The sequence below is a fragment of the Enoplosus armatus genome, chromosome 18 (genome assembly GCF_043641665.1).
Source record: "Enoplosus armatus isolate fEnoArm2 chromosome 18, fEnoArm2.hap1, whole genome shotgun sequence".
Lineage (NCBI taxonomy): Eukaryota > Metazoa > Chordata > Actinopteri > Centrarchiformes > Enoplosidae > Enoplosus > Enoplosus armatus.
In genome coordinates this window covers 5,656,482-5,681,114 of record NC_092197.1, presented here as the reverse complement: position 1 = coordinate 5,681,114, position 24,633 = coordinate 5,656,482, and the positions used below count along the sequence as shown (strand labels likewise).

At 41.7% G+C, this 24,633-nt stretch overlaps 1 protein-coding gene across 1 annotated transcript in view; it reads right to left on the bottom strand.

The window, feature by feature from the left end:
• The window catches only part of garnl3 (GTPase activating Rap/RanGAP domain like 3), a 62,555-nt gene extending 41,930 nt beyond the window's left edge, over window positions 1-20,625 (bottom strand). Inside the window, exons 1-2 of the mRNA XM_070924770.1 lie at window positions 20,528-20,625; window positions 147-216 (exon numbers count right to left, since the gene is read on the bottom strand). Of these exons, the coding sequence (XP_070780871.1) occupies window positions 147-216; window positions 20,528-20,625 (168 nt within the window). The remainder of the gene's footprint in view (window positions 1-146; window positions 217-20,527) is intronic.
• Between the last annotated feature and the right edge of the window lie 4,008 nt (window positions 20,626-24,633).

The window sequence follows — 24,633 nt, the reverse complement described above, 5'->3', positions numbered from 1 at the left end:
AAGGCAATAACAGAGAGAGGCAGAAAGGAGGGGGGTTCATGAGGAGAAGAATCAACGAAGAGGATGAGGGGAAAGAGGATGAGGAGGCAGTCACACTGAGACAAAGAGAGCAACAAACAGATGAGAGCATCGTGGATGGGACTCACCAGCTCGACCGAACCATAGTGCTTCCTGCTGAAGTCTCCACGCCTGCAGCCCAAGTCCTCCGAGGCAGAGCTGCAACACAAACGCATGGTCAGACACATGGCCTGTCTGTCCTCCATCACACAGCACAAACTGTGACGTCACTCATACACAAGTGGCAGTTGCAGCATCTGCCTTTCTCAAGTCTCTTTTTTTTTTTGATCTCACTTTGTCTTCTTGTTCACCCTACGGTCTTTCTTTCATTCTCCCCTTCCCTTTTTCTATCTTTCTCTTCGTCATATCTGAGTCTTCGTCTGTGTGGTGGCGCTGCCGGTGGCATGGTGACTGGGCCAACCCAGTTCTGATTGAGACGCTGGTCCTGATTCAATTAAGCCAGAGTGATAGATGGAGACTGGCTGGGAGAGCTGACTGCTGGTCAAATAGTCAAATACACACACAGAGCGGATACAATCGCTAATACACAGAAAGAAACACACAAACATCAGATGCAAGTATGAAAAAGTTACAAATGTCTTTAACTGTTCTCTGAAAATGAAGACATTTTTGGATTATTTAGAAGTTAATGAGGTCGTAAAAGCCGAAACTGACACATACTGTAGTATCACATGTAACGAACAAAGATATTATTATTTGTAGTTAGCTGAAGTAGTTATTTGTGTCTGTCTTTTGAAAATGACGATTTGTGACTCCTCTCTGTGCCTTGCCAAGAAATACTCCCACACATACAGATTGTTCAGATTAAACAAAGAAATACAGTATTGTGTTAATTAGTGACCTTTAGATTAGATTCAGATTTTCTTATGTTTGCCCAGAGCCTGGCTAGCTGTTTTCCCTGTGTCCAGTCTTATGCTAGGCAAAGCTAACTGACAATAGCTTCCCATTTAGTGGGCAGGGAGGTAACGTTCTTATATAACTTTAAGCAAGAAAGTAATAGGCATTTTCCTTTTAGGTTTGCAGTTTAAACCCTTAATGACACACCTGCTCTCAACTGTCTCACCAAACATCAGAGCAAAATGTCTACCAAGCTGCAAACACCTCGACTAAATCTTGAAGCAAATGTACAGCTTCTAATTGCAATACTGCAATACTACTGATTATGAACGTGGCAATCAGAGGCACAGCGTCCTCGCACACCAAGAGACAAACATCTACATACTGCCCCAGACTAGCTGCACAAGGCTAATATCTTAGCATGCTTATGTCAGAACCGCAAAACAGCAAATGATGCACAACAACCTGACAGTGGACACTTCACCCCCCAAAAAGATAATTTTTTGCATTCATTATATTACCCAAACACCCAAAACATTATTTTATGGCTCCTTGTGTTTGCATGTATCTGTATGTATCTGTATTGCCTGAGTGGTGATATGACCTGCATGCTTTTTTTGCTTCCCCTGTCTCTCTCTGGACCGCATCCCCCACTCCCCCAACTCTTGCCTCTCTGGTCAGGTTTCTCTCTCTCCCTCTCTCTGCGGAGGAGATGAAGGCAGAGTGGGGCTGTTAATGCATAATGTACACTCAAGCTTAAAGGACGCATTTTAAAGTGCGTCCGTACCACAGGATGTATCCATCACTGTTTCTTTACCCACTCTTTTTCCTGCATGCTCGCTTCCTATACGAGTGACTGGGGTGGGGTCTGCTGGAGCACTGTCACAACATGTACTCCATCACAGCTTTTACCTTTATGTGCTCCCGCTTTTTCTTCTCTGCGCCCAAGTCGCTATCTTTCCTGCCCTTCACCTTTCCTCTAAGAGGGGGTTGTGAAAAAGATTGTAGCATGGAGGGAGATGATTAAGTGAAACGACCCCACCCACCTTACTAATGAAAACCACTCCATCTCCAAGTGCAGCTCATCTCCTTCCATAAAGGTTTGTGAGTTTAGGCTTCTTATGATACTTAAGGTACATACACATACATTTTCTTTTGTTTTGAAATTGCATGTACCATCAACAACATCTCTCTATTGTCTGTGGTTCAAGAGAGATTTTTTGTTTCATAACCTTGGTTAGTTGATTTGGCATCAAAGCAACCACTTGCCGCATTTCATGCACACAAAGATATATATTTTTTAAAAACCACAACACTTTGCTGTATAATGCCCAGAGGACAAGCGTTGTTGCCAGATTGAGAATGCTTCCTTGTGTTACTTGGTAAAATGTTCATTGTCCAATCTTAGCTTTTCTTTCACTTTTAAAATGAAAGATATTTTAACACATGTAGGAGGTGTAGCCTGTGGTGAACTAAGAGCCGTTTGTGCACAAGGTGGCTTCTGTCAGACCGAAAAAAGCTGTGCTGACACCTATTAAAGAGGCTGAACAAACAGAGAGCGTAAAGTGCCTCGAGTCTGATGAGGAACATGTACCTGTCAACAGAGCTCTGGGACTGCAAAGCAGTGGAGACATATTTTGATTTCAGTATGTGCGGGGAATCAAAGCAACAAGAAAAGTGTGTGAGTCTGGTGTGAGCTTGTTTGCCCTCTTAGGAATTCTTGTCCTATTCACTATAACCAAACCAAGGATTGAAACTGGTCCCAATCATGTTATCTTTCTAACACAAAACTAAGATTGTGAACATGGTAAATATTATACCTGCATATCAGCAAGTTAGCATTGTCACTGTGAGCATGTTAGCATTTAGCTCAAAGCTGTGCCTCAGCACATGCTCACAGAGCTGCAACAATAAGAGTGATTGATTATAGGCTTGTCCTATTACTTTACACTTCTCACATGCTGCTCAACATGTATTTGAGAAGTAACGCAGTTGAAACCATTGTCCTGCATTCAAAGCTTCCCATATGGTTGGACATCATAACTTGAACTCAGCACCACAACAGTTCAGAAAGCCACTTTCCAGCAGCATAGTGGCTGTTAGCCAAAGAAAAATGACTTTGAAAGCTTGGACCAAAGAGAAATAGCTCTGAAACAGAAAGAGGTAAAATGGATATTCATTACTCAAACTGCTGCCCTCAGTAATGGAGTACGGGAAAGGTTACAAATTGTGGTATCTGTCACAAGACAATGGACAGTGGCCACTGAAAGGCTCCATACACTAGAGTGAAATGTGAGGTATAAATCACGCTGCCACCCATCAGACTAAACCTCCTAGTGCCGCTCAAGAAAAAAACAATCCTTTTATCGGTTATGTATGACTCTTTAAACTCTTAAATCACTGACTCTTTTTGAGATTGTGTTCGAAATAAAAGTCAAATACACCACAAAGACCTTGATGCTAACAGTCGTAGAAGCAATATCAAACACAAGACTACTGAGAGTGACAATAAAACGCATAAAAAATGCCCATCAGAAATCAAAATTCACTTCAACATAGTCTGTGTCATACATGTATCCATATCTGGCACATCTGACAATCTAAATAATTTAAACATCAGTCGACTGTTTTCTGCAGCAGCTCTAGTCATGGAATTACTGCAGAGATGTGAGGTTAAAATGTTAAATAATACAGATTAGCACTGCCCCCCCCCCATTCAATTCAATTTGGGAACTTTTGTCAAATTTAACAACAAACAAACAAACAATGTTTTATCCAATTTGGATTAATCTGATGCATGCACCAAGGCTTACATGTTAATGAATAACAAAGTTATCGTTACAAATGTTGCTTGGTGCACTACATGCACAGTGCAGATAAATACTATAACAATAATAATACTATCAGAGCCTCTGGATTATTCTTAATAAAAGAAGTCACAAAGTCATCCTGCTACAGTGATGTATAGAAACATGAAGATGCTGTTGATTCTTACACAAAATGAAGAAAAGGTCATTAAGTAATTAGAGCTTTTAAAGACAATTTCAGGACATCTTTGGCTCTTCTCTCCTCCCTCTCCCCACAATTGGTGCAGCATGAGAAGAAGCTCTGCTATTGGCAGCAGTGTGCCATAAGGTGTGTATGTTCACTATGTGATCTCTCTCTCTCTGTTTAAGTGTCACTGCAGCCCCAGTCCCTCCCGTGTTGCTTTTAAGCTGGTAAAGAGCTGCAGCGGTGGCATTTTCAGATCCATCTAAGAGGCTTGAAATGAGCTACTACTGAGTAACCTTGGACTACAACTGAACTCCGCTGCACAGTTTAAGCCAGATGCCTGCCTTCAGTGTGGCCGCATGCCTTATTCTGTCGCTGCATGCACCTCCACTCTACTTTGAACTGAAAAGCATGTCATGAATAATTCATAAAGTTCCCTGTACATGCTGAAATGTCTCTTCTATGAGAAAAAAAAGGCGACAGCTCAATTAATAAGCAACAGAATATCCGCACAGCTGAACATAAACCAGTGCCGTGGTTTAATTAAAAGCTGTTGTGGCTGAAAGAGTCTGTTGAGGAGCGTCAATACTTCCAGACTGGAGACTTGTGGATTCAGTGGCGCTCAGTTTGCCAGCCATCCCAGAGTAAATGGAAAGAGATCAATAAATCATGCACTTGATACATAACTAGACAAGTAGCCTATCAAAACTCGGCCCAAACAGTCGATTACTGTAAACATTATTAGCCAATCCAAAAAGGTAATAAGGCACTTTATGCACCAACAAATGGTATGTGCACAGGAGCAGGTGTCTCTCAGCTTTGTCTAATTTGCTCGGGGCTGCATCAAATATGCCAGCGCTGCAGGGATGTATGACAGAGCGACGACAGAGAGCAATGCATTCAACAGATGAGAGGTGGCATGCATAAACACAGGTAAGATGTTGTTGTTGTTTTTTTACCGCTGATTGAAAGTCAACAGTTTGTTAGAGGCTGGATCCACACTGTTCATGTCCCCATGCGATGTCAGTCCAGCGGACAAGGCGACAACAACAACAAACCGGCGTCTTTTTCTCTCTCTCTCTCTCTCTGCGTCTGTTTCTCCTCTCGCTAAGAGCGCAGGAACATCACTCCGGCGCCAACTCCGACAACAGCTGATCAAAACGCGGCTGGTGGTCGGACTCTCTCTCTCTCTCTCTCTCTCTCTCTCTCTCTCTCTCTGAGCGCAACTGGTCACAGCGTGATGATGAAGCGGAACGGCTCTGCCATAGGAGCTGTGTTTACTGTGTGATCGCCCTCCCTCCCTCTCTCTCCCTCTCTCTCTCTCCCTCCCTCTCTCTCTCTCCCTCTCTCTCCCTCCCTCCCTCCCTCTCTCTCCCTCTCTCTCTCTCCCTCCCTCTCTCTCTCTCTCTCTCTCCCTCTCTCTCTCTCCCTCCCTCTCTCTCTCTCCCTCCCTCCCTCTCTCTTTCACTCACATCAATGATGCATTTCAATCCACCACATTTTCGTTTTAGCTGGAGCAAAAGGGCACCATTCATAGCAGATTATTCTTATCGGGTCTTTATTTTTTTCTTTGAGTTGCTGTTACATCACCGTCAATTACGCGAAGCTTCCTCTATACAGTTACAGTATCCTGGAGCGCAAAGTGATGTCAGGGTGCAGGCCTGAGGCTGAGCTTCGCATCACATCATCATCATCATCATCATCATCATCATCGGTGTGAGCAAAATGTAAAGGACATTTACGACATGAATTTGTTTCTGCTCTCAAGTGTGATTCCTGGTCAGTTTGCATCCTATAATGTCCAATTATTTACCGGAAATCAGCTTTTATTTTGAAGTCACCCTTTATAAAGTATAAGTTGTAACTAGTGGCTTTATTAATAGTTAGCAAATCATTTACTAATACTTTATAGAACAGTTATAAGCCAGTAATATGAAGAGCAACTTTTGAGTTGCCAGGTTGTGAAAATATGTTTGGCAGGTGTTTATCCTTTCTTTATAGGCTTATATGCAGTTACAAATGTTGGTAATTCATTCAGTCTGCTGTCATAAATGTTAGTAAATCATTAATAAATGCTTTAATCCATCAGGTTTGCAGCTGTAAAGGTTAATAAGTTGTTAATAATAATAATAATATTTTGGTCCTGTTACAGTCCAACCTGTCAAAGGACGCTTTAACAACCTGGCAACCCAAAAGATGTTATTATTAATGGCTTATAACTGATCTATAAAGCATTAGTAAGGACTTATTAGAAAGTGGTACCACATTTTCTAACATGTGTCTTAACAGAGAGACCGATCTTTGTGTTTCTTTGGCTTCTCAGATTCTCTCCAATCAATCGCTCTTATGTGCTCTCCAGGGTCTAAACCCATAATCCCACTCAGCAGCAGGTCCAGGCAATGATGAGGTCATTCATTCATTCATGCAGCCTCCCCTCCTCTCTTACTCTTCATCTCTCGCTCTCTTGTCTCTCTTTAAGATGCACTTCTCTGCCTCCCACTGACTGACTTCAGCCTGTCTAACACGTTATGTGGTCGGTCCTGGAGACACAACATACTGTACATACAAACACACACATATCTGAGACTGACCTTTATTACACGGCTGACACATTTATTAGAGGAAATAAGTGATGCCACGCCACAGCAAACTTCCACTCTTGTGTTTTTTTTGACATTTGCTTGACTTCCTCATTGTTTTGATTTTTTTTTTTTTTAATTAAAACTCAACACTGAATGTAGAAAGGTATAGAAATTGTGACCCTTTCATTTGCCACAAACTGGGTTTGAACATTTGATGAAGGTGACAAAATACGCAAAGAATCATACAGCCTTGTTTTTACTAGAGCTTCACCAATATATCGGCCGATGATAGCTTATTATGAATATATTGGAATCAGTGTGTATGTCGGAAGAAGTTTATGGTAATTCAGAAATTTAGTCTCCATTACATTTGTCCACCAGTGAGCTCTGACATGTTGATTGTTCCACTGTAAAACATTTCACAGTTTGTACCTTGGTTATGTTATGTGTTGTACTGTAATACATTGTCATATGCCAAATGTTCTATATGTTATACGGGCTTTGAATGAACAAATATAGATTCCTTTTGTTTACCAAAAAGTAATTCACAGACAATGGGGATCAATTAGACTCCAGAGATGTCTAACTGCCTATTTGACCTCTTATGATCAAACTCCAAACCTCAATAACAGAAATTCAAATAGACTTATTTGGGATTTGGGAGGGGTAGCGCTGCGTAAAAACTACTGTCAACATCCAGAGCATATCAACATCCACTGTAGTTTAACCAGTAGCAGTAGAAACAAGTTGTGAACATTGACGTTTATGTTGATATGGGGAACTTGTTAGCAAATAGTTGCTTATTTACACATCCGGCAGTTATGGGGCAACATCATCATTCATATGGAGTCATGTTTGTGGCCACCTGATGAATTTTAGTCCTATATTCATTCTCTTTTAGCTCTGTTTTTGGTCTCTGAGGGAAATATCTGACTCTTTAGCTGATAAATGCTCCACTATGTTCAACAGCTAGTCGCTAACTGTTGTTTGGTGCTGAGCAGGTAGTGTAAAGTGAGTATTTTTTGCCGGCCGACGCTACGAGAGCAGTGAGAGTGAGCCAAAACAATAAAGTTGCCAGGCAGCTAAACAACGAGCTGAAACTCACTATAAATGGTCTGTAAAGCCGAAGCGAGCTGCAGCTTCAGGTGGTATTTCTCTGTTGGTCTGTTACTACGAGCAACACTGTGACATGGATCAAATGTGAAAGGTCACATTTGATCCATTGTTTTTATAAAAATATAGCCACTTCAAGTATCAAGGTGATAAGTGTGTTTTCTTTAAGCTGTTAAAAGCCGCGGGGGTCTCCAGAAACCCAAAGCAAAAAACACTTGCCACTTGTCAGCATGTGGAATAAAAGGAGAAGAACACACTGTGCATGTGAGCGGGAGGAGAGGAAGATGGCAAAAACATGTCAAAACTGACTTCATTTTTGATTATGTGCTCTCACACACGCAGAATAGCAGGTGAAATGTGAGCTTAGGTAAATCTGATACCTTCACAATAGCCCAGCAGCACACACACACACACACACACACGACATGAAAGAGTGCAGGAATGCTCGGCTCAGGCTACACGGCACTCAGCTGCTCATCAATTTTTAATCAGTAGAAACCCCCCTCTGTGGCACGCCACACCACAGGAAAACACCTAAAGCTACCAACACACATGGCATTTTCTCTTTCTCTCTCTCTCTGAATTTGACTGCCTTTAAAAATAGCTCGTGTTGAAATGCAGCTGAAAACCCGCAACAGCCTGAAGAAAAAGAAAGGTTTTTGTTTTTTTAAGAGACCACTGAAAATAAAGCCTTCGTTTTCTCACGTCAGGCTCGAGTTACAAACAATCAACCTGAGATACCTGAACGCCGACACCTCTAATTAGAGCCCTGAGGCCGATCACTCACACACACACACACGCATACATACATACATACAGGGACATTCATACATGTTGCATAAACATCATCACACACCCTCCCATTGTGGCATGCAAGGCTCACATGGCCTTTGCATAAGGGCTTCTGGTTTTTAACGGTCGCCTGTGAAGCCAGTCTGTGACAAGGGAAGTCAAAAGAGGAAGACTTCCTGTTCAAAGATCAGCCTGGTGGTGAATATAATCCACTGGTTCCTCACAATGGAAAGCAAGCCACGAAAATACAAGATATGTTGTTATTTAAGTCTGTGTCTTTCCTGTCTTTGTTCATCTGCACTGTTCTAAGACAAACTGTTAAATTATCTCATTAATATGGCTGCAACAAACAAATGTTTTCATTTGTTTCATCCTTAAAATGGCAGCAAATAGTGGAAAACAGCCACCACAATTTTCCAGACCCCAATGTGATGTTTTTAAATATTTTTTTTTTCAACCAACACTCCAAAACCCAAAGATATTTGGTATTTGCTATCATAGAAACTAGACACTACTACAGACAGTCACAATGAAGAATTAGCTAAATAATCCCACAGAGGGCCGATCAAAGATAGTAAAAGATATTTAAAACATACCCTGTGTAGCTTTTGACCACTCATAGTGCTATGGAGCAATATATTGGTGCTAACATGCCAAGAAACATAGCAATGTGCCAGCAAAGGAAAGCAAGAAGAAGACTATTATCAAGCACAAGCAAACATGGATGTATGTACGAAGGTCTCAAATTCTTCCAGAAGTCAGCGTCACAATGTGTTTTATGAGGAAGGAAATTTATTTAACATATTTATAAGGATTTAAGGATACACACAATGTGTTTTTGGTGAGAAACAGTGAACGTAAATATAACTTTGTTAGTTTACAAATAAACCCCACAGGGCACCTTTAACGCTGCCATAGGTTACGCTTTAAAGTGTAATATAATCCTGAACTGTGAGAGGAAGCGATGCTGTAAACCGTCTAGTCTGCCAAAATCTATAAGTAACCAAAAGGTATTTCAGTTACTTCATTATGAGTCACCATATTTTGCATTATGTCATTAAGCTCCTTAGAGCTGTTAAAACAAACCTAAAGAGTCCACACACCCTCAAAAGCAGTTTTCCATTACGAGTAACCAGTGAGCCTCGTTCTTTGGATCTATTGAGGGCTTCAGCATAAGTTAAACTACAAGCTTCAATCTTCAACTCTTGCACATTAAAGTGTGTGTCCGACTGTGTGTGTGTGTGTGTGACCCAGCAGTGATGGACTATCCCAGGCTTTGCGTTTCCCAGACAAATACAACTTCAAAGATCAGGATATAAATGTAGGTGTAAGCATTATAGTGCGTGGGTTCAATCCATGTGTCCATGCCAGTAAGGGTTGCGGTGCACAGGCACACAAAATGCGAGTGTGTGTTTGTGCACAAGCACTTGCACGTTAGCCTCAGCAGTTGAAGCCCGTGAAGCTGCATGATGCGGATCAGGAGCTCTTGACTCAATAGTGTGCTAATCCCTCGGAGCTACGCTGCCCTCTCTCTGGACAGCTGCCACTCCGGCCCTTTAGTCTCACCAAGTAAGCCGTGTCTGACCACGGCACCTTTCCCACGCGTAGGATAAACATGGTCTCTGTTACTGTGTGTGTGTGTGTGTGTGTGTGTGTGTGTGTGTGTGTGTGTGTGTGTGTGTGTGTGTGTGTGTGTGTGAGAAAGCGTACAATGTGGTTAGATGTGCAGTTACTGACACTGAGTCACGCTGGGAACTATGGGAGTCACTTCTATAAATAGAGATGTATGAAAATGAATAAATACACATATAAACTGTTTTGCACACAGCATAATGCAAAGTGTATGAGATACTACTACAAGCATCCACACAGTGGGTTTTTATCTGTCACACACATCCAGATACAACATGCAAATCAATTCACCTGCCATAATGTTCTTTGATGCGGCTTTGTCACTGAATAATACCTTGGAGGAGGAAGCAGTGATGATAGATAGCTTCATTTGTTTATGGCACGATTCAAACATTGTATTGCACCTGCACCAAACACCGGAACAGTCGAAGCAGAAACATGTTGAGTTCAAGAAGACGTTTAGCTCGGACTGTGGATACTTCACTACATCTCAGAGGGAAATACTGTCCGTTTGGCTGCGCTGCCTTCATGACAGTTACTTTTCAGAATAAAACTCTACATATAATAAGTTCATAAAATACAATGCTTTGTTAAAAGATTAAAACAGTAGTTCTCAACTTTTTTGACTTGTGACGTCTTCATGTGCGAGTAGTTAGCAGTTCCACTCCAGGTGTTTTCATGTAAACCCAAAGAGGTCGAATCATTCAAAATGTTGACACAAATTTGTGTAGCAGAACTTTGTATTTTCTTCTTTCCAACCCTCATTAATAATCTTTGGAGGACCTTAAACTATCTAACTGTATATGAATTAGTTAAAACCTTATGCACAATGAGTATGTTTACTCACTTTAAGTACTTTTTGTCAATACTTCTGGACGTAAGTAGGAATTTGAATGCAGGAGTTTTATTTGCAATTTGCAGCTGCAACAATCGTTGTTTTTGTTATTTTTCAACCAAATATTCCAAATATTTACTGGTTACAGCTTCTCAAATGTGAGTGTTTGATGCTTTTCTTTATCATATTTAAAAGTGAACTGAATATCTTTGGGTTTTTGGACATTTTTCACAATTTTTTTGAAATTTATAAACAAAATGATGAATCAAGAAAATAACCAGCAGATTAAATCATTAATAAAATGATGTATCCCTATAATGGAGTATTTTTACATTGCTGTGTTGGTACTTTTACTTCTTCCACCGCTGGTTTTTGTGTTTAAACCTCTGGATGTAAATTTCAGTAAGCAGTCAGCAGTGCTCCTTTGACAGTTTAAGATTACATATGCTCTACTTTACCCACACACGCACACGATTTGGATTCAGGCCTTGGCCTCTTTGTTTCTAGTGCATCCCAAATGCCAGCAGGTCACCACGTGGCCTCTGTGAAATGTCACTGTGTCAGGCCGCAGCGATTGATGATGGCACTCTCATTAAACGTGATCAGGTGAATTAACCTTTTGTCTGTAACGATCTGACCGGCTCTGGACACCACTCTGCCCTCGGCCCTTTGGCTACATGTGTTGTGTTTGTGTGCTTTTGTACAGTTTTTGTGGACGCTGATGTTGCACTTTAATCCTGATTACTTCTGAATACGAGTATAGTGTGTTCAGTTTTTATGGCATTTAATTTGTTTCTTTCTCTTTGTGTTTTTTGCAACTGTGTTTTGAAAGGTGCTATATAAATAAAGTTTATTATTATCATTATTACTATTATAGAATGAAGAGTGATGAATTAGTACTTGTGGGCAATAACAACAATTTTTCTTACACAACACATAGAAACACAGTGAGCTTGTTGTCTGCGTCTGAACGAGACCCTCAGGTGAAGCTATTTGAGTCCAGCCGCTCTTCACATTAATGCCACTGCTTCTTATTGCACTTACTCCTCCTAGTGGAAGAGCATGGATGATCAATGTATTTTACCAGACATGTACAACAACAACAACTCACCCGCTGCATTTTTCTGCAACTCATCAACTTCATGTTCTCAGAGTTGTGTCACGTCAGAAGCTCAAACTAAATGATAAAAATCCAAAGAGTGAATGCTTTTTCTTAAATTACATTTTTACACCAACTGGATTTCCACCATATGGTAACAGCACTGTTTTTACAGGGACAGTCTGCCCTCTTGTGGTTATTACTTTTAACACAATTAAATAAGAAGAAACTCAAAGTAGTGTTTGTGTTGTACATGTCGAGCAATAAATAATCATGTATAGGTAACATTAACCTTCTACTGCATGAATTATGTTTTCTTTAGGGTTTTACCTATTTTCTGGAAGATTGAGGTCTTCTGATTATCGATCAATTAAATAAATGTATCAACCCCACCTGGATATTTTTTGTTACCTCAGGGCAACACTGTTCCATAAGGGTATAAATCACCAAGAAAAATCTGATTTATGTAGAAAACAAGTAAAATATGCCTTTGAAATAGTGTACTGGAAACATACATATGGACACTTCATACTTAAATACAAATGTGGGAGAGGACCTGAACATCTTGATCAGGTTCCTTTTTTCCCCTTTAGAGAATAAAATGTCCATTACATGCGAGTATTAGCAGCTAAAACAACATCTCCATCATTGAGAACTGTACTGAGTTAAGAAGTACACTAACTACACAATGTCCTTGTCCTTTAACTTTTCATCTAGCGCCATCATCAGGTCAAGAAGAATTCTTCTTCTATTACTTTGGTTTGTGACAAATACCTGCAAAACTAATGACATTCCTGTCAACATCAGCTGTACTTTGTGTTAAGCGCTAATTAAAAAATGTTAGCATGCTAACACGCGAAACGAAGATGGTGAACATAGTAACTGCTTAACATTAGTATGTTAGCATTGTCATTATGAGCATGCTTGTTTCTCAATAAGTTATCTTGATCTAACTTGAAATAGTCAATTTCTGGCACTGTGCCACATGTGTTCCCACCCTAAAAACAACATTTTATCCACTCAAGTCCCTTATGTGATTCATGTCATGAGATATTACAACTTGTAAAACTTAAAATATCTATAAATGGGAGGGTGTAAGGGTCCTAAAGACTTTGTGGTGCCTCTGGGAAACAAAGTGCAGTAGAGGGTTAAGTGAGGCCCGTCACTCACTACTGGAAGGTGCCTTTATTTGTGCACACATTTATGCACCTGTGTCTTCAACATCACGTTTTTGCTAAAAATGGAAAAACTGGAAAGTAAATGCAGACGTTCTTGTTTCAGAATGGCTCCAGAGAAATAGCAACATGCAATATAATCCATACTGTAGGAGGCCTACAGTTGGGGAAACTCCCTTTAAGAGGTTTTAAAAACAAATGTCCACACTCAACAACTTAATTTGAGCCACATCTTTATAACCTCTGCTGAAAATATACCCTTCCTAGATTTTTTTCTACACGTACTTTCAAACTATCTCTTCCATTCTTTCACCCTTTCTTTCTGTTGCTCACTCTCTAACCAGATGAGGTTTTGACTGGCCTCCCTTAAAACCGCAGGGTAAAAATGTACAACAGTAACCCTTCACAGGCTCCATTTCCTCCTCTGTCTCTCCTGGATCGCTCTTGAAGGGTTACGATGGGGGCAGTGGGCTGGTGTGAAGCAGCTCACAGTGTACACACAGACTGTGCCCATACTGTGCAGACTTGCTTTGATCCTACATACTTTCATACTCGCCTCCGTTCTCTGGCACTTCAACACACACTCACTTTCACTTTGCGTCATCCTTTGACAGTGACCGTGGTAAAAAAAAGGAAGTTTACACAACTTTGAGAAAAAAGAAAACACTCCTCAGAATATGACTCTTGTATGCAAGTGGCTTGTGGTTTGTGCTCGAGCTGGCCGCATCTCAACCGATACCCTGCTTTAAGTACAACTCGCTCTGCACTGGGCTTATTCCAGCTAACTATAATGGGAAATGTTTTTCCAGCCTCCGAGCTTTCTCGGAGCAGCGCACAGTGCATTTTAATGTGTAGGTATGTGTCTTAAAGCCCTAAATGGAAGCAGATGTTCCAGCCGAAGAGTAGAAGTTTACATAGGGCTGTAATCAAGCGAGGGATTTTTCTTTTCTTTTTTTTTTGGTATTTTTTCTTCTCGTAATTTGAATCTATTTTTCTGTCTAAATGAGCCTGGTGCGCTGCAGTGTGCGCATGGCTGAACTGTGCCGGGTTGTGCTGAGCTATGCAGCCACATATGGGAGTGATTACAGTCCAGTGTTTATCAGACCTCACTGAGGGACTGACTGTACGGCTGAGCAGAGCAGAACCAGCCTCGCACACTATTTCAATTTCCCAGCTACAACCTTCTATGGAAATCAGACAAGTGATACAACATTGCACCAACACTGTGCATGGAATCATAATCCCTGGAAGCAACGTCTTTCTACAGCTGAAACGATTAGTCGATTCATCTGCAACAGTTTTGATAATCGATTAATCACAAGTCTGTTTACAGGTCTTGGGGAGCACTACTACATGTGTGGGGAAAAAAGCAGTTTAAAACCTTTTGTGGCTCCAGCACATAATCTGATAAGTTGCCTCAAGTGATGTCACTTGAGTCAGCGTCAGTTGGGGCTTGAAAAGTTTGAAAATGAAAAGAAATCTGGGGATGCAGAGTTAGAAAGAAGTGAGCTCACTGGACCTCTGAAGCCCGCTCCTCATCTCTGCTTGAGGCTGGCGGCACAAAGCTACATTAGCATAACACACTCGAATCTCCGAACCAACTGTCAGTGGTGGAGCTGCATAGTGGCCCACGTTTTCACACGGAAGAAGAATGGTTGGAACAGATAGTGATACATATATATATATATGGTTCTGCTGCATTGATTTTTATGCTTTTACTATCTGACAGTGTTATAGAGGTGCGATGCTAAGTCAGTGGACTACTCTACTCTCATAATTGTAACTAAATATCTTTGGGTTTTGGACTGTTGTTTTGGACAAAACAAGTAGCAACACCTATGTAGAACGTCAGGAGAACGTCATGTGATGGTATAATAGAGTAGACAAAGTGCACAGATGGAGGTGGTTGTGGTGGATGAATGGGTCAACAAAACGTCAGACTTTAACGTGGGAGACCACTGTTTGTGTCCTGTTTCCAACCGACAGTTAACTTTGGTTTCTTTTAACCATAATGACTAAGGTCCCCTAACCTTAAAGTAGTAGTAATTTTAACCTAAACCACGATGTTTCACAAACCTCAGTAGTTTTGTGCCTAAACATAACCAAACCTTAACCATAGCATTGTGACATCACAAAATGGCTTCATTTTTCAACTGACCTGCTGAAATAGGATCAGAAGGTGCTCCAATGTGTCGTTAAGGACGGCAGTTAACAACAACATATTTTACATTTAATGCGGAGAACTTTTAAAAAATGTATTAAACCAAGTGATTAATTGAGAAAATAATCGGTAGATTAACATAATGAAAATAATCATTAAGTGCAGTCCTACAGCTTTTATATTAAAACGGTCTGAACTGCTTCTTCATTCTCTCTCGTCGAATGCAAACTCACGAACAACTACTAGAGTAAAACTCTGTAAAACGTTCACAGTATGCAAAGCAGAGGAGTGCCTTAAGTCAGCAAAAATGTCAGTTAGTCCATCAATTCAACTCCCCGCCGGGTGCTTTATGACAGACTGTAAGGCAGAGGGAGACCCCAGCAGCTTATCTCAAACACTTTCACTCTGTCTGGCAGAGACGGTCCTGTCCATGTACGGTCTGTTAGTGCATTCTTAGATCTAAAAACATGTCTGACATTCAAAACATATGTTCTTCATTCACATACTGCTTTGAAGCCTACTGTAAAAGCTTCACCAGGAAACCACATGAGGACTAACCCTAATACATATTTCCTTCTCCTTTTTTCTCTCTCTTTAAAAAGGCACATATGCTCAAAACTCCCTCTCCCATTCCTTTACAAAGCCTGTGAACGCAGCACGATGCACCTCAGCTACATCTGGCTCCAGTCTCGTGCCAATCTGACAAGCAGCAAGCTACGGCAAAACCCCTGGCAACAGCAGTCGCACAACATTGTGGGTTTGGCAGCAGGAGAGGTTAATGAAGACACTGATAGCATTTCAAAAGCAAACCCACTCAAATAAGCTCTGAAAGTTTGAGCAGAAAGGAGGACGAGAGGGCGAGGGAGTGGAGGAGTCTGTCAGAGTTTCGGTGGCTGCAGCACGCCGAGGATCTATTTTTGCACCGTTAATGTGGTCGGGTGAAGTTATCGCTGCTTCATGAGAAGCTTTTTGTTCAGAGGGTAAAAAGCAAGGAGGGGCTGGATTGATTAATGAACAGCACACATTTCAAAGCCAACTAATCTTTCTTCCTACATTGTGAACAGACCCATTATCTCAACGTATTTGTTACAAAATTAGACCATAGTAACATGTTTCTCATCACACATTGGCCTGTGGGAGCCGGGTGATAAATGGGCTTCTCTTCCCTCACGGCCCTGTAATGTACTCAAACTGCTCCCTGCCAGCGCATGCCTTTCCTTAAATGAACTACAAATGTTCTGTTATGGATTGACAGGCGAGCGCAAAGATTCCACATGATGAGGTTAGTTTCCACCGCATCAGAATTTTGCTGATGTTGTCGTTGGATTCATAGAAAGCAAACGCTGCTGACCTTTTCTGATCTGTGATACTGTCGGTGTTTGTGTATGTTTGCTGCTTCGTGGTATGTCTCAAGCAACGTCCGCTACTTTGTCCCTCTGGCACGTCTCTTAGAGTTATGTTTGTTCTGCCAGTTCGTGGTGCAGAGCTGAGCCAGTGATTTCTTGGCTCCTTCAAGTGTCACCATGTAGCCTAATCTCATTCACATACAGCTAGCCGGGGTCGACTGGAGGTGGAGGCCAGAGCCAAGAGTTCAGTGACAGGCGGAGTTGATGTTCTCAAAGAGACATTTGTTGTGATAATTGATGGGAAAAGGCACTACATTGGTTCGGATTTGTTGTTCCTGGAGGACATCCAGACTCAAGCTTAAGACTCGAGGGCAAAGAACTTGCCCAGAGTTGTGTGTGCTTGCTTATGCACTGCCGGTATAATAAGCTTGAATATCTTGAAAGAGTACCTCACTGATTTAGCACTCCGATAAACATAATCAGAGTTCGGGTGCAGCAGAACTAGAGAGACAGCGTCTTTTTTATTTCACGTATTCTCCTTGCTTGTCAAAACCTAGCACCTACATTACCCACAATACAACTCAACCACAGACATTTCAGTTGGAGACTCAGGTGTGTTATGCTAACAGCTACAAGCTCAGGCAGAGATAAGGAGCCGGGCTGGGTTTGGTAACCTTATCTCTTTCTATCTCCACAACCCCAGATCAGTTCCCCTTTCAGTCCTGACAAATGTGGACACACACACACACACACACACTCACACACACTCACACACACTCACACACACACACTCACACACACTCACACACACACACTCACACACACACACACACACACACTGTTAACATATGTACTGCAGACACACAGACAGACATAAATCATCCACAAATCATGCACAAACTTGGAAACCACCTGCAACCAGCAGAGGAGAGGAAAATGACCAAACAATTGGTTCCAGAAGTCCATTCAACTTTTCTGCTTTCACCTGCAACTCTGCAGCTACCTGCTGCCAGTGAGAATATCTGCCAACTGGCAGTCTGCTGACTTTGTTAGATAAGGCTGAGTCACAATGAAGCAGTGTCCAAAACACAGTCAGAAATAATAATGTGATGCGATATGTTTATCCCAAATCAAATTAACTTCTGGAGATCAGCACAGATCACGACAACTTAACACTATTAACTTCTCGCTAAGATTTCAAATAATGTAGTTGTTGGATTCAAGTTCATCTCTTACATACTCTGAGATGTCTCTCACGTCAGTGGTGGAAAGTAAGAAAGCACATTTACTCAAGTACAGTAAGCTGTTCCACCAAAGACTGATTTCCCCTCAGAACTTCTTAAATGGTTTCATTCAATAATTGAGGCACAAGGAGGTAAATGTATCAAATATTTCACAGAAAAAGCAAAAATTCCTACCACATTAATCATCTCACAACCCCTCAGATTTATCTTTTATCCTTACGGAGGGGCCCGACCCCCAGGTTGGGAACTACCAAACTGTATATAAAGTAGTTAAAACTAGCTCAACCAGCTAAAACTGTAAAATGCTGATATATAATATCAACAATCCAATAATATAATTTATGATACTCGGTCAGTCATAGGGGCCATTTTTCTGCAGAACAAGTACTTTTACTTAAATTGGCTTTTGAATGTAGGACTTTTACTTGTGAAGGAGTATTTTTTTATGTTGTTGTACTGGTACTTTTACTTAAGTAAAGGATGTGAGTACTTCTTCCAACACTGTCTCACACTGAGAGACTGTGTCTGTAGCCTGGAGGAGAAAAAGAGGGCAGATCAACGTCTAGATATAACTACCTCATGACATCCACACAGGCAAACATATGGAAACACTTCCACCATTGTGTGTGTGTGTGTGTGTGTGTGTGTGTGTGTGTGAGAGAGAGAGAGAGAGCATGTTATGCACGTGAAAGCAGGTCCTGTGTGTGTCCTTATGAAGCTGTCCAAATGTGTTGGGTCTGTTTGGTCATGCATCTCTGCAGTACACTGAATTATACACAGACTTCTCAGCAGCAGCCCTTTACTTGAGTGTCTTTCATATCCACTCAGTACAGCGGAGAATCTATTTGCCAATGCAGTAGCACTCCAGGCCCGGCTCTGATTGATTGTCTGTTAAACTGCTAGTGTCTGAGAGACAGTCTGCCAGGAAGCCTTAGGAGTGTAACTCTGGGTCCTCAGCATACAGAGAGGGAAGAAGCTCCTTCGCCACACAGGACAAATCAAGCTAATTAGAAGGGATGTGTAATTTTGAAAGTAAGTGCTTGGCACAATGCTGGCCAAATCTCGCCCCCACATGCACCCTGAACACAGTACATGCCTCTATTTGGAAAGTGGGACCTGGCAGACATCTCCAACACACATACAGAGACAAAGTTATCAGCTATAAGAGCAATGAAGCGAGACTCATGAGTAAATTTGCACTCTTGCACACCTCCGCAGATTGTCTGAAATAGCAGGAAATTAGAGTGGAGGTGGGAGTAAAGGAGGTGATGTGACCAGAAAAATAATCTGAAGACAATACAATCAAGATAATGACAACTAGAGCAGCAATGAGTAGTCGATGGAAAGACAATTAATCGGAAACTAAATTGATAATTGATTCATCGTCAAGGAAAAATGGCAAACATTGTGATGGTTTCAAGTTATCAAATGCTTTTCCCAGCCTTTCATTTTCATTACGAGCCAGTTCACCCTTAAAGCTGTCACAAATGTATTGTTAGTTGCTCATGATGTGCGCATGACATTAAATACTTCAAAGGATACACATTTGATTAACACCCAGTAGAAATAGTGTATGTTTTACAGACCAAACGGTTGAGAAAATAATTGGCATTTTAATCGATAATGAAAATAATCTAATGAAAGCTTCACACAAGCTAGGAAGTGGGTGATTATGCAAAGAGGAAGGAACAGGTGTGTCATCAGTAAAAGTGATAGCCTTTGAGTAACACCAGCTATTTACTGGTTCCAACCACAGAACACAAACTACTGGTGGATGACTCGGACCACACAAGGAGCAGGGCAGGTTAAGCGCGCTCAGTCGGTGTCATCCTGTTGGAGCTGCCCACAGGAGGCCACATATGTCAGAAACCTCCAGGAGGTTCGCCAAAAGACACCTTGTACCACGCTGAGAAGCCACATCAGCCGCACACTGTGCAGCCTATGTGTCACGAAGACTCCCTGCCTTCATGTGTCTGTCGCCTCAGGATGTGGGTGAACTCACAGGTGTCCAGCTGTGCCTCGGTGGCTTAAGATGATCCCTCAAATCAAAGTGTTTGTTGTTGTTTTTTGGTGGAATTGAAACCTGCATATTCTCAGCCCTCTGTGGCGCATGATTGGACGGCACGGGGGCTCTGTGGTTGCTGGACTGCCAAATCAACACCTGATTCTGGCTATAAAATGAAGACTGACGGCGTCCTGCCACTAAGCAGCGTTGACAACATTGCAGAGTCAGGTGCAGACGAAATGTACCCGTGCGTAACGCTTCCCCCACACACACACACCGTCCGATGGGAGATGTGAACGCACGGTGTTTGGATCAAAACATGATAAGATGAACAAAAGACATCGGGATGTGATTTTAGCCAAAGAGGTAAAAATCGGAGGCGGTTGTATGACTATTCTCTAAAGGCTCATTTTGGGGGCATCCCGCCGCTCCTTATCAACGCGCGCACACGCAGCAGATTCTGGCTAAATCACCAATCCACAAGGTGAAAGACGCATGAGAAACTCATTGTGTGGCCTTGTGTAAAGTGCCACTTCCATGAAGGAGATTGCAGTTTCTGTGGCATAGTCTGGCCGTCTTGATCGCCTCGTTGTCCCACACAAAACAAATGAGATCGCCCCTCAAAAAGAAGACCTACCTGGTAATCTCGAAGCTGCAACCTTTCCGAAGGAGCAAGGCTCTCTTCCGCATGATGCCTTTGTCTCTGCCGAGGTACACATTTTTATCTGAATTCATGGGTGCTGGGCGAGCAGGTAGACTCGGGGAAACAGCAGCGCTTTCTTTCCAAGGAGAAAAAAAGTCAAAAAAATCGAGCAGCGGACTGCGAGAGGCGGAAGGAGAAAGAGAGAACACAGGCTTTCCGAAAAAAAAGAAGAGGAGGAACAAATCCTTGGACGCTCGGTCCACCTCAGCGGGGCAAGGAAAGTGGTCTTGCAGACTTTTTCCCCCCTCAGGCTAGACAAAAGACGGTGCGTTGAAGCTCTCAGAGGTGCATGGTGTCGGGGTTGGTGGTATCTCCATGCGGGCTGACTGGAGCAGACTGTAGCGGGGCTGCTGCGGTTATCAACCTGAGCGGACTGTGCTGAGGAGGCTCCGCGGCTCCAGGGATCCTGTGAACCTGAACTGTGGAGCCCACAGCGCTCCTTCAGCTTCAGTCCGGCACTGAAGGGCTGAGCGGCAATGACAGAGAGAGAGAGAGAAAGAGACTCTATCTACAATAAGTGTGTGTGTGTGTGTGTGTGTGTGTGTGTGTGTGTGTTCTTTAACCCTTTAAATGTCCATCCAGAAAAAGAGCAGTTTAAAAATAGTTTTTGCATTTCTTAGTTTCTTTTCTCTCTAACAACTGAAATCTATTCTTTTTTTTGGGTGGGGGGTGGGGGTGTGTGTGTGGATGTGGATTTTGTCCCCCATCACTAACACTGAAAGCGCATTAGGAGGAATGATTACAGCAAGCAAAACCTGTTTCAGTGTTCATATCTGCACCTGACTACTGTTTAATGTTAGGCTTGAAAAGATGGGAACCTTTCCTTTAACCCCAAACTCAAGTGATTTAATTTAAAAAGATAGACAAACACCACATTTAGAGGGTTTAGTGGTAAAACTTTAAACTGGAAAACGTTGCAAAACCAAAATGACGTGAAAAAGAGATTACAGGAAAGGGGCTTATAAGACAAATATATGTCTAGGCATGTTTTTACAGCAGGTATATCTTTATATACTCAATATGTGGCTGGAGACCCAGCGATTGTGTTCTCTTTCATACCCACAGAGAGTGCTGGAGACAGCTCCGTCAGGTTGATTTAAATTGATATTTCAACAAGATATCACAACTGAAAGGGAGCTCTACCAAACGATAAAGAAGATCTTCAAACAGTGTTTACTCTGATAAACAGCACTCAGCTGCAGGTAAGCCCAGCTGTGGGAGCTAGGGATTAGTTGATTAGCTCCAAAAATATAACGGTGTGGACTGAGGTGTGCATCCTGCTTCTTCAGGGTGGGACGTCGAGGGGTGATTCATAGGGCACACAGAGAGAGAGGGACTGGGAAGTATGGGCCAGTTCACACGAGGTCTAATCAGTCTGCACAGAGAGAACTGCTTGTCTCCGGTTGTCTCATATAACACAACAGTTGCACTGTCAGTTGCTTTTCTTGCAATTCATTATTATTATGAATTATTATTTTAATTATTTACAGTGCTGAATATTTTGACAACAGATCATTGTGAAATAAAAGTATAAAGCATTTGTGAACAGACACATTATGTATACATGTGTAGTTGTTGGCACTAAGTGTTAAGTGACATTATCGGTCTATATTCTGTCTAAATTGCACGTGAGACAAGAGTTGAGCAATTTTGAGAAAATGTGAAACAATCATCATCAGTGGAAATATCAGGACTGCATATCTAAATTGTAGCCTGTTATTATCAGAGGGACTATTGCTATATTTGTGTTTGCCACAGTGGTTAGCAGTGATAGCAGTCCTTCACCAAAAAAGCATCTACACCACAAGACAACGTTTTATATATATATTATATATTTCAGGGAGTCACGAAACAAGAAGGAACTTCCACTGTGAGCTGATGGAGAGTTGCAAGTGACAGGTTGCACAGCTCCAACTCCTCTGCAAGGTAACCAGTTTGATTCGTTTTTTTGGTTGCACTGTAGATACACCAGTTGGTCTTCCATTGTATTTGTATATTTGGTTCACTCTCACCTCTCTCATAATGTAGTTTTCGGCCGCAGCAGGCCGCTGTGAAAAAGCTCTAAAAACCCACTGTACTCTACCTGCTCAGCACCGAACAGCAGACAGACACGATTAGAGACTAGCTGGTGAACATAGTGGAGCATTTAGCTGCTAAAGAGCCAGATATTTCCTTCAGGAGGACCAAAAACAGAGCTAGAAGAGGTGGACTTATATTCACCAGGTGGCCACAAACAACTGCAAATGAATGATAATGGCCCCATGTACTTAAAAGGTGATAATGTTAGTGTTGTGTTCACAACTTGTTTCCACTACCCCCAAGAGGCCAAAAAAACAAAAATTCAGTTATTGCAGGTTTAAGGATTAATTAGGATTAGGTGACCTGACTGACAGCGAGTGAGAAGGCACTATAAGTAGAAAACAACAACATGTCTCAGTCTGTTTACTTCTTGTTTTACTTTTGTGATAAAACCATTGAATTGTTTATCTGGGACATGCCAGAACAGTGGCACAAGTAGAGAAGAGTTATAAATGTCAGTCACACACAAATGTCAAAAGTTTGCTAACAATAGCACCATAAACTGCTGTTCGTACAAGACCAAATTGGGCTGCTCAAATGTGTATTTTAATGCTTATGAATCCAACTTTTCATCTTTAGGAGGAGATTTCCTCTTTCAAAAATGATAGTGACACTTTAATCTTTAATCTGAAGATAATGTGTCAGTTCAACATGGTGTCACACTCACTCTGCAGCTCCTGAAGTACATTTTCAGACACCTGGGGTTACATCATGGTCTGTGGACAGAAAAGAAGATGGAGATCTGCAGTCGGACTCAATAATAACTCATGAGGAAAGGAAAGATATAGCAGCAGATCATCTCTGTAGTTTCTCCTGTGATCAGTAAATTCTCATGTGGTTCTTGTCCGTAGGTTGTTGGTTGTATGTTTCACCTTTTCCATCCAATAGAAGGGAAAGTAAGCTGATTACTCCCACATATGTACAAACACACACACACACTCTCTCTCTCTGTCTAGTATGGCAGCCCACTGTTTAGATGAGGAATTCTCTCAACATGACTCATAGCTGCATTCAAAGAAAGACCCGGCCATGTTTGTGTGATTGGAAAGACTTCAGTTTTGTTGCTCAAACCTTGTGACTCACTGTGATTCAACAGCACTGCTTCTTACCACATCTCCCAGTGGTTAGAGACGACGCCTTTAAATAGCTGCCCTCTCACTAACATGACTTATCAATCTCATCATGTAGCAGGTATGTTAACTGCAGAATAAAGTGACAAGAGGCTTACTTGAGGTTTTACTTGTGGCATTATGATTGTAGAGAGACGCAGCATTTACTGTCAACTTTCAAAGGCAACCTGCCTGCCATTAACAAGTGAAATTATTTCGCTTGCCTCTAACATAAAAATTACATGTTTTCCACATGAATACCAGATGCCTCTTTAAAAACATCAACATATTCATATCACCTCATAAACTTGAAATGGCAAACTTGTTAGCAAAAACTGTTTATTTACACATCCATTCATTTGGAGTCGTGTTTCTGGAGACCTGGTGAATATAAGTCCAATATTAACTCTCTTTTAGCTTTAGTTTTGCTGTCCGCCAACTCCTGAGGGAAATATCTTGCTCTTTAGCTGCTATATGCTCCACTATATTCACCAGCTGGTTGCTAACTGTGTCTGTCAGCCGCTTGGTGCTGAGCAGTTAGCATGCAGTGGGTTTCTAGTGCTTTTTCGCTGAAAACAGCCGCCTGCTGACAGTAAAATGCTCTGTAAAGTTGAGGGGAACTGCAGAGTGACGATTCTTTGTGTGTTCGTCACTACGAGCATTCACTCTCACATTACCCATAGTCATTTTATCCACTGTTAACATAACAAAATGGATTACAGCAGCTTTAAGTAATTTAGTTTGCATGGAAAATGATAGCACTGAAGATTTAACTGTTGCCATATTTACGATATCTACTACAACAGCATGTGCGGTTCTTTTGATTGATTAAGAGCAAGTTTTCCAATATTA